Source organism: Apodemus sylvaticus, chromosome X (assembly GCF_947179515.1).
Source record: "Apodemus sylvaticus chromosome X, mApoSyl1.1, whole genome shotgun sequence".
Lineage (NCBI taxonomy): Eukaryota > Metazoa > Chordata > Mammalia > Rodentia > Muridae > Apodemus > Apodemus sylvaticus.
In genome coordinates this window covers 10950423-10966564 of record NC_067495.1, presented here as the reverse complement: position 1 = coordinate 10966564, position 16142 = coordinate 10950423, and the positions used below count along the sequence as shown (strand labels likewise).

The 16142-nt window shown below is 39.4% G+C and overlaps 1 protein-coding gene across 2 annotated transcripts in view; it reads left to right on the top strand.

The window, feature by feature from the left end:
- Sytl5 (synaptotagmin like 5) overlaps positions 1-16142 on the top strand; it is a 91475-nt gene that overhangs the window by 21967 nt on the left and 53366 nt on the right. For both annotated transcript variants that reach the window (XM_052171228.1, XM_052171227.1), the window contains exons 3-5: positions 1125-1240; positions 2786-2894; positions 10218-10352. In XM_052171228.1, the coding sequence (XP_052027188.1) occupies positions 1125-1240; positions 2786-2894; positions 10218-10352 (360 nt within the window). The remainder of the gene's footprint in view (positions 1-1124; positions 1241-2785; positions 2895-10217; positions 10353-16142) is intronic.

Here is a 16142-nt window from a genome sequence, read left to right as displayed (position 1 = left end):
AGTCATCCATTTCAAGTAAAAATAATAACTTGAAGTATAGATCAGTACCACTTATATGCAGTGTATGTGCAGTGAAATATTGCAGTGAATCCCATCATTTGTGTAACAAATGTTTGTTAGTATAGATAATAAAAAAATAAAATATTACTTGAAGACACAGTCTACTGAAAGCCTATTATTGTAATACTGTTGTGTGTGTGGTGGGGTTGAGTTACATAGAGATTGTCTCTCAGTGAGTTAACAGACCAATAGATATGACTTACAATTCTAAGATAAAGTTTAAAGCTCTCTATGTTGTAGGTAAAGTGAAAGTAAAGAAGATCACAGACATTTCTAGAGGGAAGATAGGAGGTGATTTCATATAGCTATTATAGGTACAGTTCAAAAATGGATAGGACAAGTGCTAGTTTTGGTTGTTGTGATAAAACACTGACCATTTGCAAGTTAAAGAGGAAAGGGGTTATTTGGTTTATACAGCCCAAACACATCCATCATCGAGGAACAAGTAGGAGCAGAACTTTCCGTGGAGGAAAGTTCCTTCTGGCTTTCACTCCATGCCTTTCCCAGCTTCTATTTTTATATAACCCAGGTCCTAGCCCTTAGGGGTAACATCACCCACAGTGGACTGAACCCTGATGCACCAATCATCTCTCAAGAAAATGCTTGAGGCCAATCGAATGGAGGTAGTTCTTCAGTAATAGTCCCTCTGTCCCGGTGACACAGTTTATATTGAATTAACAAAACCCAAAGAGCACAAGCTTATTCAAGGATCCTATTCCATCTTTTACATCCAATTGATTATGAAATCTAGGAAGACATTCCTAACAAGGGCATTTTGATTTTGTTTCCTCCTCTCTATTAGTTTTCCCCTTGTTCTGGGATGCACACTACCACCATTTTCCTGGAATTTTTGTTCTCTACTCTAACCCTGTGTTTATATTCCGTGAAGGGATCTTCCCCAAACAGGCCCTTATTGATGCCTTTATCTCATATGGAGCTTTTGGTTATCCTCCATATTGAAGATCTTTTATCCATAGTCAGGGATTTTACTTAACTTGTTTTTGAAAGTTATCTATGCAGCTAAATAATTTAATTTGAGAACCTTCCTTTTGCTTCATGAGCAGGCAGCTAAAGATTATAAGTGGAGAATGGTTCTTGGAAGAAAAGGCAAAGCGTTTCAAGCAAGTCAATGTTCTGGGCACTGATGTCGTTCGACAGTCCATCTTAAGAAGAAGTCCAGGTAACTAACAGAATCACTTGTCCCCAAGACTGTCAGCTGATATTTGGTTGGGTTAAATAACCTCCCTGTGGAAATGAAGCAGGTGAACACAGTTGGATTCTTTTCCCCTCAACTCCTTAGGTCATTTTACATCTTGGTAGCTTGAAATCTAAATCTGAATATCATACAAATGAAGTCAGTAGAAAAGAAACTTTGAACTGATATCCAAATATCTGACATTGTGAGATTTCAAAGAAGCCATTCATCCTCATCATAGAAAGTTACTTTTTCTATGTGTGTTTCTTATGTTTTGCTAAATAGTTAAGAAAGCAACCTAAAACAGATGAAATAAATGCTTTCCATTTTGAATGAAATTCTTGATTTTTCATCAGGTCTAATTTCAGATTTTTAAAACGGTAATTGTTTTTAGTCCAATTCTTGGTTCCTAACCAATTCTTAGCATTGTACTCTAAAGTCCCAGTCACACAAATGGGAGCACTGGGAAATGCCAAGGAACATTTTTTTTTTTTTGGTTGTCATAATGATTAGATTGAATCGATGGCATTTATTGGACAGTAACCAAGTATGCAAAGCTAATGGGCTTAAAATATGAAAAAAGTTTCAGTCAATGAGGAATTACATTGGCCCCAAATACCAAGAACAAGCAGCTTGAGACTGATTTTCAGTGTACTCAACAACACTCTAATTGGTTCATTATTGAATTTTTTTCTGGAGTGCAGATTTCCCATGCATGGTTTATGTAATAAAGTTAGAATGGGTATCTAGAATTGGTGTGGGAAGCTTTCAGCTGATCCCTGTGTCACTTTTGGGTGTGGCAGCCACAAAGAAAGTCTCCTACTGATGAGTAACATCAGTCCTGATATTAGAAGAGTCAGGTTGAATAACAAATTATACAGTTATCTATAGCCTCTACCTATAGTAAACATCAGAGACTTCTAGTGTGCATACTACACTTCTAGGCACAAAATGCATGCACCCATGCCTGCCATTCTGTGAAGTCTGGTTCTCATGTTCATGATGTCTGGTTGTGGTATATTGTGGCATACTTGTGTTTACTGCTACTGGGAGACTGAGGTGCAAGGGTGATATACTTAAATGCCAGCTGGGATACACGGTAAGTTTCAGACCAGCCTTAGGAATATATTGAGAACTTGTCTCAAAACAGAAAAAAAACTCTACCTACAAAAATAATGCCTATAGTCTATGAATTCAGAAATCCCTTGAATGTAGCATTTCATTCCCTAAAAATATCTGTAGAGACATAATGAATATGTTCCTTCATTGCAGTCTCTCTAGGGAAGAGCTTATCTTATCAAACTTTCTCCTTGATGAGTCCTGATCTTAATTCTTAGTTATCTCAACAGCATTCAAAAAATTAGAACTAACTATGTCTATGTATACAAAATAACTTGGGATTGAACTGCCATTACTGATTATTATAACATTTTTGTCTTGTGGTAATCTAAAAAACAAAGTATAGAAGAGAAATTCGTTATCCTTTCTGGTTGTTTTTGTATATAAATTTATTTTCTATTTTTCCATGAGGGTCTGAAGAAATACAAAGCCAAGAGCAAGCACAGCAATGTGTAGACAAGTCAGATACTTCGTCTTCTGTCAGGCAGAAGGCCACTCATGATGGACCAAAAAAGAAGGGGTAAGCATCTATAAAATAAAGGCTCTTTAGTGTTTTATGTCTGATGTCACTTCAGTGGCCCAGAAGAGGTGAGAGACTCAACTGGGGCAACATTTTATCCTAGGGAAATGCAATCTTTATTTTTTATTTTTGATATTTTTATTATTTATATGTTTACTTATATTTCAAATGTTGTCCCCCTTCCCAGTCTCCCCTCTGCAAACTCCCTCCATACACCCTTCTCCTTTGCCTCTATGAGGGTCCTCCCCCACCCACCCACTCCCTTCTCACCCCTTCAGCATGCCCCTTCACTGGAGTAACAAGCCTTTACAGGACCAAGCACCTCCCCTTCCATTTATGTCAGATAAGACAGTCCTCTGCTATATATGTAGTATATATGTAGCTGTGGGTCCCTCCATACTTATTCTCTGGTTGGTGATTTAGTCCCCGAGAGCTCTGTGTGATTTGGTTAATTGATATTGATGTTCTTCCTATGGGGTTGCAATCCCCTTTAGTTCCTTTAGTCCTTCCCCTAACTCTTCCATTGGGGTCCTTGGGTTCAGGCCAATGGTTGGATATATCTGCATCTATCTTAGTCAAGTGCTGGCAGATATTCTCAGAGACCAGCCATACCTGGCTCCTGTTAGAAAGCACTTCTTAGGATCAGCAATAGTGTTGGGGTTTGGTGTCTACAAATGGGATAGATACCTAGGCAGGCAGTCTCTAGATGGCTTTCCTTCAGTCTTTGTTCCATTTTTCCCCGTGCATTTCTTTTAGACAGGACAAAAATCTGGATTAAAAATTTTGAGATAGGTGGGATAACCATCCCTCTACTGGGGGCCATGTCTATCTTCTGGTGGGGTTCTCTTCAGGTTCTATCTCCCTGCTGTTGGGTATTTCAGCTAATGTCATCCCCACTGGATCCTGGGAGCCTTTTGAATCCCTGGAATCTGGAACTTTCTAGTGCCCCTCCAACCCCTCACCCCCTACTGCTATTTATTTCTATTCAATCTCGTGGCACTCTGGATGTACCATATTTTCTGTACCCATCGCTCTGCTGAGAGACATTTGGGTTGCTTTCAGCTTCTGGTTACTATTAATAAGGTTGCTATGAACATAGTGGAGCATGTGACCTTGTTATATGTTAGAGCATCTTTTGGGTTTATGCCCAGGAGTGGTATAGCTGCCTCTTCAGGTAGAACTATTTCCAGTTTTCTGAGGAAGCACAAGATTGATTTCAAAAGTGGTTGTAAGAGCTTGCAATCCCACCAGCAATGGAGGAGTGTTCCTTTTTCTCCACATGCTCGCTAGCATGTGCTGTCACCTGAGTTTTTTTATCTTAGCCATTCTGATTGGTGTAAGCTTAGAATCTCAGGGTCGTTGTTATTTGCATTTCCCTGATGACTAAGGATGTTGAACATTTTTTTTAATTGGGTATTTTCTTTATTTACATTTCAAATGTTATCCCCTTTCCCTGTTCACCCCCTCCCAGAAAACCCCTATCCCATTCTTCCTTCCCCTGTTTCTATGAGGGTGTTCCTCTACCCACCCATCCATTCCCACCTCTCAGTCCTCGATTCCCCTACACTGGGGCATCTATCCAGCCTTCATAGGACCAAGGACCTCTCTTCCCATTAATGCCTGACAAGGCCATCCAATGCTACATATGCAGCTGGAGCCATGTGTATTCCTTGGTTGGTGGCTTAGTCCTTGGGAGCTCTGGGGAGTCTGGTTGATATTGTTGGTTGAACATTTCTTTAGGTGCTTCTCAGCCATTTGATATTCCTCAGTTGAGAATTCTTTGTTTATCTCTGTACACCATTTTTTATAAGATTATTTGGTTCTCTGGAGTTTAACTTCTTGAGTTCTTTGTATATTAGGACTAATATTGGATATTAGTCCTCTATCACTTTTGGTGTTAGTAAAGATCTTTTCCCAATCTGTTGATTGACGTTTTGTCCTATTGACAGTGTCCTTTGGGATTTTTGTGTTTCCTTTTTATGGGTTTCTACCTATTTACCTGTGTTCTTTAAGGGAGTTAACATCCTCTATCATCTTTATGAGATGGGATTTTAGGTCAGAATCTTGCTTTTCAGGTGTGTTAAGGTATCCAAGGCTTGCTATGTGTTCTAATGGTGCCAAGTGGCATTGGTTTTTTATGTTCTTTTACTTGCCATCTGGTTATCTCTGTTGTTAACTGGCCTTTCTGTCTCTGTCTAGAGCCTGTTCCTTTTGTGAGCCTGGTTATAATGGACCTTCTTGAGCGAGGCTGCTCTGGGTATTGGAGGGGGTCTGGAACTCCTGATCTGTGCTATGACAGACCTCCTTGGAGTCAAGCTGTCTCCGGGTGTGGGTGTAGGAGAAGATTTTTGCACTGGCTCTGCTCTAGGCAGAGTTGTGGCTAGAAGAAAGATGTGTCTCCAGCAGGGCAGATAGGTCTTGCTTCTGCTGGGCCCCATAAGGGTTCCAGTTAGGTCAGGTATTGGGGATAGGGGATGTCTCATCTGTAAGTCTGGTAGTGACAGACATTCTGGGAGTCAAGATGCCTCTGGATGTGGGCGTGGGGGAGCTAGAGCACCTGATCTACCTCTAGTGCAGTTGTGGACCAGAAGGATTGTATATCTCTGGCAGGGTAGATAGGTCCTGCATCCTCTGGGCCCTGTTAGGTTAGATGGGCCCTGTTAGGTCATGGTGGAGGGGGTCTCATCTTCGAGCCTGGTTATGATGGATCTCCTAGGAGTCAAGGTGTTTCTGGGTGTGGTCATGCGGGTTGGGGAAATGCAATCTTTTTTTTTTAATTTTTTTATTCGATATAATTTATTTACATTTCAAATGATTTCCCTTTTCTAGCCCCCCCACTCCCCGAAAGTCCCGTAAGCCCCCTTCTCTTCCCCTGTCCTCCCACCCACCCCTTCCCACTTCCCCGTTCTGGTTTTGCCGAATACTGTTTCACTGAGTCTTTTCAGAACCAGGGGCCACTCCTCCTTTCTTCTTGTACCTCATTTGATGTGTGGATTATGTTTTGGGTATTCCAGTTTTCTAGGTTAATATCCACTTATTAGTGAGTGCATACCATGATTCACCTTTTGAGTCTGGGTTACCTCACTTAGTATGATATTCTCTAGCTCCATCCATTTGCCTAAGAATTTCATGAATTCATTGTTTCTAATGGCTGAATAGTACTCCATTGTGTAGATATACCACATTTTTTGCATCCACTCTTCTGTTGAGGGATACCTGGGTTCTTTCCAGCATCTAGCAATTATAAATAGGGCTTCTATGAACATAGTAGAGCATGTATCCTTATTACATGGTGGGGAGTCTTCTGGGTATATGCCCAGGAGTGGTATAGCAGGATCTTCTGGAAGTGAGGTGCCCAGTTTTCTGAGGAACTGCCAGACTGCTTTCCAGAGTGGTTGTACCAATTTGCAACCCCACCAGCAGTGGAGGGGTGTTCCTCTTTCTCCACACCCTCTCCAACACCTGCTGTCTCCTGAATTTTTAATCTTAGCCATTCTGACTGGTGTAAGATGAAATCTTAGGGTTGTTTTGATTTGCATTTCCCTAATGACTAATGAAGTTGAGCATTTTTTAAGATGCTTCTCCGCCATCCGAAGTTCTTCAGGTGAGAATTCTTTGTTTAACTCTGTACCCCATTTTTTAATAGGGTTGTTCGGTTTTCTGGAGTCTAACTTCTTGAGTTCTTTATATATATTGGATATTAGCCCTCTATCTGATGTAGGATTGGTGAAGATCTTTGGGGAAATGCAATCTTAAATACTTTCAACCTCATATAAATAAATCCCCTGGCTGACCCAAACATGTAAGAGTTCTTATTTTATTAGATTTTTTTTGTACTGCAGCCAAGTGATTCCCATTACTTCCAGGCATATCTCTGATCAGAATTAGCCATGGCCATGAGCAGCATATTAGAGCCTTTGCTTTCAAATGCCAGCATCTCTCTCCTCTAACCTCCCTGCTAGTATATTAAACAACCCCATTTAAAACATAGTTATTCAAACACTCTATTCCTTATTTAATCTACAAGCTTCCTTAAGGGAAAAAAGATCACAGTTGAGCACTTCAACTTAGTTCAGAAGGCAAATATTCCTGTTTAAAACTGTAATAAGCAATGGAATATATGTTAGAGAACAAGATACAAGGAGGCACTGGGAACCAGAAGCCAGGTGCTACAAAAGAATCAGCCCCCCACCCCCAAATGAAGACTGCATAGCAAGGGTTCCCAGATATGCCAAGCCTCATGTTGCTCTGCTCTAGGTAGCATTGCATTGTTTTCTCAGCAGTTATTGTAAATATCCAACCCCAATCAGCCCGTGCAAGGAAATGCAACTCAGTTATACATTTATAAACTGCATGACTATATTGGACAGATATGCTTCTACATCACTTTCTTCCTCAGTTATGAAATCCCTGGTACTTGCAGTTTCTCCAGGCCGTGCACTTCTCCATCTTCCTTCCAACAACTCTGCCTCTGTCCTCCTTCATCCACTGTATCCTCAAACTTCTCCTCTTCCTCTCCTCTTCCTGTCTTGCCCAGAAAACCCACCTCCTCATTTTTGCTCAGTGATTGGCTATTTGTAATCTTTATTAGCCAATCAGATAATTAAGGGAAATTCCTCTACAGAGACCAACATGAAATGTTGACAATGGCTGAGATTGTAGCTAGCTCTAAAAGAAGTGCTTTTCTTTGCCAGTGTTCTGAAGTATGAGCAGAGATGAAAGAAAAGTATAAAATAACTCAAACTCTTGTGACTATGTCCTTCATTCATTAATTAGCAGAGATAAATGTAAACAATGTTTTAGAATTTCTCAAATTGCTATTCTAGGCATTAATCCCTCCATTCTATTATACTCATGTATTCTTTGGGATTCCCTCAATGCCTTGTACATTTGCATCTCTTGTCACCATGCACTCTGCTTGCACAATATACATCCATTTAATGGTAAGCTCTTTTAGTGCTTCCTAGGGGCCTTCCTTACATTGGTGTTAAGACATCTAACATAGTGCCTAACTCCTTAGAAAGAATCAATGGATTGACTAAATAAGGATCTCAGAGTCTACTGATTCTTTTAAGATCTATAGTTTTCAGAACTTGGTTGAGCTGTCACAGAATGAGGTCACACAAATAAGGAATTTTGTAGCTGGAAAACAATAACCGGAAAAAATGAGTAGTATTGATTCTGACTCATCCAAACCACCATAGCACTGGGCTGAGTCCTGCTGGGACTCACAATTGTCAGCTGTGGTTCTGCCTTCAAAGATTGTAATATCGAGTTAGAGAGAAAAGTTTAACTCCTAAAAAGTTACTGTTTTAAAGGCTTATATGAAAATATAACATGACAATGCAATCTATTGAGCTCTCTCTAAAAACAATGATGTGTTAATAAGTCACAGAGATGTCATAGGCAATAAATGTCACATACTAAATAGATAATAGCTGCTTTTAGGGTGCTACAAGAGACATCAAGACACACACATCAGATCACAAGCAGCTTGACAGTGGACTTGATGAATGAGTCAGCTTCAGGCTATCAAGAGGAAGAAGGGCTGATTCTGAGCAGAGGAGACACCTTAAAAGTGTAGAGGCAAAGGCATGTACAAAGTTCTTCTCCAAGCAGCAAAGACTGGCATTATATTAAGCATCAGCATCACTCTCACCCCAAATATAATTTCCCAGTAGAATGAAGGTTCTGACAGTTTAACAATGACATTTTGTCAGGGTCCTTCGAAGCAGAGACAACTTTTAGTAGATTCTATTAAGATTATGATGGTACCTTTGGAATCCATTTATTCATATAGAACACTCTTGAATATAAAAAATAAAATGGTTGCACTCAGCATCATCCTGCTAAAGAATATAGCTGAGATTTTGTTGTTAATATTTTATTTATTCTTTGAAAATTTCAAATCTGTATACAATGCACCTTGATCTTATTTACCTATACTACATCCCACCAACACCCTGTAGGGCTTGTGAACCCATCTCCTCTTGTACTTGATGTGCTCTTTGTAAAATTATTGTTATTACTAATAAACCCCTGAGTCTAATTAGTGCCAACCATATTTAAATGTATTTAGAAACAGCCATGTTTAGTGTGCTCAGTATCCTGGACAAGGGCTTGAACTCCATTTCCTCAAAAGCTATTTTTGTTTAATTTCCAATTAACTCCATAAAATAATAATGTAATCAGATTTTACTCAGCACAAGAACTTTCATTGTGTATACTTCATTACCACAAGGGAGATGCCAAGAAAAACATAAAGGTGATTCCACCAGAGAATGTATGAAGAATTTACACACACACACACACACACACACACACACACACACACACACGTGTGTGTGTGTGTGTGTGTGTGTGTGTGTGCGTGTGTATGCACGTGTGTACTTATTCATGCAGGCATGCACATGCACACATGAAAGAAGGAGAGAGAAAGCACATTAGAGAGAAAGGACACAAATTTGAGTCAAAGGGGAAGGGAAGGTGGATTGGTGACAAGTTGGGGGAGTGAATATAATCAAAATATATTGTATAAAACTGTCCAAGAAGTAATAAATTTAAAAGATATGTTATTTAAAGTTTAGCTCAGTGATATAGAGCATGCCCAACAAGAACAGAAAATGTACGTAACATATTCTTTAATTCCCCAGAGTTGTTTTGGGTTCCATTAATGAGAAAGATAGTCACTGCTCGAACAGGGCTGTGCTCTAACTTGACACCTTTGTTCATCCCAGAAAATCATTTCCTTTCTGTGCATCTGTGCAAGTTACATGTAATTCCCTCTGTCAGAATTCTTGCAAAGAGTCCAAGCCCAGAACATACACATACCACATACTTCTCTCCCTCCCTCCCTCCCTCCCTCCCCCCCCCCCCTCTCTCTCTCTCTTTCTCTCCCCCCCCCCCCCGGGGGTAGGATTTAATGACTATTTCCTATCTCCACATTGGGAATTTGTCTGACTTTGGCTTGTTTTGTTTTGGTTGTATGTTTTTGAATCCTGTCACAGCCATTGTGTTCATAGCTGTCCAGAAGATATTGTTTCCTTGCAGTTGTCTACCACTTCTATCCCTTTGCTTTTTCTGTCCCCTCTTCTGCAATGACTCCCGAGGTTTCAGAGGGTTGGTGCAGTGTTTATATCCCTTTTAGAGCTATGCATTCTGCAGTCTCATATTTCTGTGCCTTTCCCAGTTGTGTGTCTGTATTGATTACCATCTAGTTCAAACAGAAGGTTCTCTAATGGGGGATTACAGGTGCATTAGTCTACAGATATAATGATAAGAGTTTTCTTGTATTACTTTTAAATTCATGTCTTTTATTTCCAGTTTTCTTCTTAGCAAGTTCAGATCAGCAACCAGAGGAGAAATCAGAACTCCAAAACCTGAAAGCGGAAGGAGCTATAGCTTGGACTTAGGCAGCCAAAATCTTCAGAGTTTCAAGTCAGCCTCTGGTTCAGACAGGTAAGAGACATGCAAACTGAGCAATGACACAACCTGGAAATTAAGTTGATGACTTTCTACCTATGGAGGGTGTCTAAGTATCTGTAAAAGCTTGACACACAGAGAATACCTAACATATGCTACACAAAGACAAGGAAAAATTTTTCAGTTGTTATAGAAAACCTTCCCTCTCAATTTACAGCTGTTAGAAGGATTTGTGCCATCTGAAATAATACAACCTCACATTTGGGAAGTTGGGTCTCTAGTTCAAATAGAGATTGTACATGGCAGGTAATTCTTTCATCCATTTCTTAATCTTTTTCTGTTTCAACTTCTAAAACAAAATCCTTTAAGTGTCATATCCACTCCTTGCAGCTTTCAAAGAACATTAATAATTTCATCATGTGTGCTGCCCCAGGGAATTTTTTTTTGTAATTCCATTTCTTTCTTGTTCCACTGCCTCTGATTTCCACATGGGTCAAGTGAGACTGTCTTGTACATAATGTCATCACTTGTCAGGAGAAGCAAAGAGAAAAAGTGAGGATAGCCCAGAGCATAGTCACTTCTAATCAGTTCTGATTGTCTGTCTTGTTTTAGCATAAGTCAGGCATTATTGTCATTACTATCAAAGTTAAAGGTAGGAAAAAATTATCTGCTCTAATAGTACATTGATTTGTGCACATATTCTTGGGTTTTGGGTACTCAGGCTACCTTCCAGTCTTTCCATTCTTTTCTCTTTAGGTTCTACAAGCACAATTTTATTTTGCTTATAGCACTGCCCCATTATGCCCCATTATCTCACTGTGGTGCTGAGTATGCAGCCAAACACCTCACATGTTGTCATGTTATATAGGCTGGAAGTTTTCTAGAGAAGAGGCATTCTTTTGACTATTGACATTTTTATTAGTGTTATGGTAACTGTTCATATGATTTTTATTTTTTCTCCAGAATTTCTCTACATGCTACTTTATATAAGACTGTAGAAAAAAAAGATGTAAGAAATCATTTATTATCCACTACCAGAGGATCAATATCATGTGCAGAATTTTCCAAACATTTAAAATGGCAGATATATCCCCCTGTGTGATTAAAACATAAGCAAAGCATCATTGTCCTTGAAATAGTTTCACTTGGCTTCCCATCTATGCTGCCTTTGTCAGTTTTCTTTCTTCCAATCAGGCGTGCTTTTGCATACCAGTCAAATCAGCTTCCAGGATGAGAAAGAGAAGGATGGCTGAGAGTTTCAGAATAGCCTGGGCTACATAATGGGCAAAAGGGAAGCTGTGGCTTCTTCATGAGAACATGTCTCAACAATTCAAAATGGAGAGAGAGAGAGAGAGAGAGAGAGAGAGAGAGAGAGAGAGAGAGAATAAATATCAGGTTTGTCTTTCCTTATTGTTTCCCTGGCTCTGAGCAGAGATGAAAGGTATTCAAAGGTATCAGTCTCTTCTTCTCAGCCTCTATGGGACTCTGTGGTTGAGGCATTTTTTTCTTCTATTGATTCTTCTATTAAGTCTTTCTATTGATAGACTTAGCTTTTATTATTTTGTACTTAGTGTTGTGCTGCACATATGAATCTGCACTGAATACATGCCTAGTGCCTATTGATGCTGGAATGGGGCACTGGATTCCCTAGAGCATGGCATCACCTGCCATGTGGGTGCAGGAAATCAAATGTGGGTCCCCTAGAAAAGTAGCCAGAGTTCATAACCCCTGAACCATCTCTTCAGCACTGCCATACTGTTTTACACTTCAGGCTAACATTTTAAGAGGGACAGTATATAAAAAGAGGGAAGAATGAGTTCCTTGTTTAAAGAAAACAGAGGATCCCAGGCCTATCAAGCAAAGCTAGATAATGTGATTTTCAATTATTTGCCTTATATTAACTCGTTGAAGACAAGCAGCTTTCTCCAAATGATCAAGGTGTTGATGCTGTTATTGCAGAAGCACTTCATCTGGATTTGTGTCTTTTGTCTTCTCTGTTGCTGGGCATGAGTAATACCTCATGCCTAGCATGTAATATCACAAAGCAGTGATACCATATGGGCATGTTCCATCAAATATTGGTGTTTTGACACAAGATTTTCTTGTAATTATAAACTGGAAGACAGACTGTAAATAGACTTTTAAAATCTTTGTATTTATTCTTTGGAAATTTCATATATGCATACAATCTATTTGTATCATATTCATTCCCTACTTCTACCTCCAACATTTCCCAGATACCTCTTTCATGTCCCCAAAGAAGACTTTATCTTTTTATTCCAATATAATTTTTATTGATTCATAAACCCCTAGCACATTCACTTATCAGTCTTTCCCTGTCTAGCCCCCACCCTTGTGGCCTCCCCTCTAACAAAAACAATCCCATTTGTGTTATCTATATACTCACTGAGGCATGGTCAAAATCTTAGTGGCCTGCCTCCTAAATAGAACTAAGTCCTTGCTGGGAGCCATCTATTGTGGAAGGTGATATCTCCACATCCTATCACAGTTTTCTTTTAAGTTGCGGATATCTAAAATAGTTTGTAGACAGTTGAAATACTGTCATCGGAGTTGTTTGGCTCTTGCATGCCAAGAACAATGTTTTCCTATTAAGAAAAATGAAGATACTCAGAAGATCTAAAGAGCAAACTGTCCTTTACCTGGACATGTATTGACCTTGGTAATGACTCTCCAATGGATTGCCCTAATGAGCTTCACTCCCTTGTTCCAAGTGGTTCCTTACAATGTTGAGGTAGGGGAGCTAGCTTTGCTTAACTATCAATCATCTAAAGAAATTGTGAGATGCTCATCTCTTTCATCTATGACTTGACCCAGCTTAGCAATCATTCTCCTCTTTTCTTCATAAAGCAATATTATTTCTTCATGGTTCATTGGTCTTCTCCTGGAGCAGCTGGGCTAAGACATTCCTTTTAAAAACTCACATCATACATGAGTGGAAATGCTGTTTTATCAGAGGCCTAATTGATTTATTTCTTTTCCGTAGTTTCAAAGCTGGAGAAATAGAAACAGGATGGGAAAGGCATAGCCTTTCAGGAAAGCATAAAAAATGCCTATTTACTTGTTGCTAGGGACCGGACATACGAAACAAAGGATACTTTTAAAAAGCTTGCCCACTGCTATTAATAAATGGGATACTACTCACAACAGCTATTCTAATTTTTCTAAGTTCTAGTGAGTGGTTGCTATGCTTTGTCAATAACAGACCTCCAGACAAGGATCCATGGAAGTGATTAATCAGCCAATTGACTTAATTTTTAAGAGAGAATTTCAGACCAATTTTCCATATGAATATTGATATAAAATACTAAATTAAACACTGGGAATCCAAATCCAGCAACATATCAAAAACATCATCTATCACGATCCAGTAGTCTTCATTCCAGGGATGCAGGGATGGTTGAACTTAGGAAAATAGAGCAGTATAATCCACCATATAAACAAACTGAAAGCAAAAGGACACATGGTTGTCTCATCAGATGCAGAAAAATCCTTTGGCAAAATCCAGCACCCCTTCATGACAAAACTGCTGTGGAGACCAGGGACAAAAGGCACAAACACAAACACAATAAATGCAATATACAGCAAAATTTATTTTATGTGTAGGGGTGTTTGACTTGATTGTTTCTCTGCACCACAAGTGAACCTGGTGCCCATAGAGGCCAGAAGAGAGCATCAAATCCTCTGAAACAGGAGTTACAAAGTGTTGTGAGCTGCTGCCATGTGGGTGCTGGGAAATGAACATATAGGTCCTCTGGAAGAGCTGGAAGTGCTCTTAACCCTCAACCGTCTCCCAACTCTCCAGCCTCTCACCCAACTGATTTTGTGAAAAATAGAGAAAGCATTAGGAGAGGCAGAAGAGGGTATGTAAAGCTTAGGTAATGGTGCAGGTAAGGTTAAGACTTAGTCTGAGACCACAGCCACCGCCCAATAATACAAACTTTGCACTAGGAGTAGCCAGGCCATTTAACTCTGACCTAAGTCAGTTAATGACTATGCAATCCTCCATGCAGTGTTTCCTTGCTTAACAAATAAAGAAAAGGGGTATTCAGATAAATAAGAACTTGTGGTAACATTTTTTTAGTATAATTATACACAGTGAAATATTAGAAGACTTCATTCTTAATAAAGTTTGTCTATATGAAATTCAAATTTAACTAAGAGTTTTATATTTTATCTAAGTTTTCTATCATGAGGGTGAGAAGGAGACAAATTCCAAGACATTTCTGAGCCTGCAGTTCCAGTCTCAGTGGCTGCATCTTAAAGGCATGAAGTTCAAAGCAGCATCAGAAAGGCCCTTAGAAAGTATGGAGAATATTAGTAATAGGATATAAGGGAAGTGTCTCCTTATCATCCTATGGAAAACACAGAACACTTGAAGTCTGTTGTGTAGTAGAAGTGGATGGAGGGGGAAGCTGTATTTCAAGGCCGCATTTTGTTCATGTTGCTGGAAGCTATGGTTAAGCATCTACTTTGTTGTTCTTCTTTCCTCTTTGGTCCTCTTCTCTCCTCTCTCTCTCTCTCTCTCTCTCTCTCTCTCTCTCTCTCTCTCTCTCTCTCTCTCTCATTATACTTTTACTTTTAATTGCTCTTACTGATCGTCACACTGTCTGTAAAGTTTTACAAGCTGCTTTGCTTGGCTTCAAAACAAAAAAACAGAGATGACACCATTAAATCCAGCCCTTCGCTAACCTCATACTTATGCTCTCCTAGAAGTAGGGTGTATTTTTTTATTCTCCATGATTAAAAAAAATGTCTGCATTTCCATATGTATATTATTTGGGGGAAAGTATGTTTCTTAAATCCATCATATAATGTAATACTGGCTGTACTTTCTTTTTAATATATAATTCTTTAATATCTATCTATCTATTTATTTATTTAATATAAGTACACTGTAGCTGTCTTTAGACACACCAGGAGAGGGCATCAGATCTCATTATGGATGGTTGTGAGCCACCACATGGTTGCTGGGATTTGAACTCAGGACCTCTGGAAGAGCAGTCAGTACTCTTAACCACTGAGCCATCTCTCCAGCCCCTGACTGTACTTTCATTATAAGTAATATTATTTTCCTGCCCTAAGTAGGATTTTTATTATCCTCTTTGCAACTGAGATTTCTGGAAGGCAGCATCCACTCCATGATAATATTCTCTAGCAAGGTGGCACTGTTCAGGCTTGAGGTAAGGATCACATACACAGCCAATACTGGTTTCTTTGCCCTCCCCCAACGTTTTCTTTAGATAACACACTTTAATTCACTTAGCAAACTCTTTAAAAGACAGGATTTAAGATTGTTTTCATGTATATTGTATCTCTAAAATCATTTAATTTTATTCTATAAATTTACCTGTGAGTGTTGAGGAAAGAGCAACTGAGTTCCATATTGATATTCCACTTTTAAGATGTCAGGCAACTGTGGTACATCCTTGTAATATACCAGCACGTGGAGAGGAGCTAGCTTTATGCCTGGGGCCCCATAGCCATCCAGGCTAGCCTACTTGGGTGAGTTCAGTGTCACTGAGAGGCTGTGTCAAAAGACAGGCAAATGGCACCTGAAAAATGATGTTCAAGATTACTTACTGACCTCCATACACACAGACTCCGCCTACAATGCACATGCACATTCAACCCCCCCCCCTCTCTCTGTGGGTCTCCTTTTTTGTTCCCATCTACTGCAGGAGGAATTATCTCTGATGATACATGAATAAGGCCCTGACCGATGAGCATACCAGAATACTATTAGGACTTATTTTATCACTCTTTTTATTTTTTAAAAGACTGGTAGTATGTGGGTTTACCCTAGAT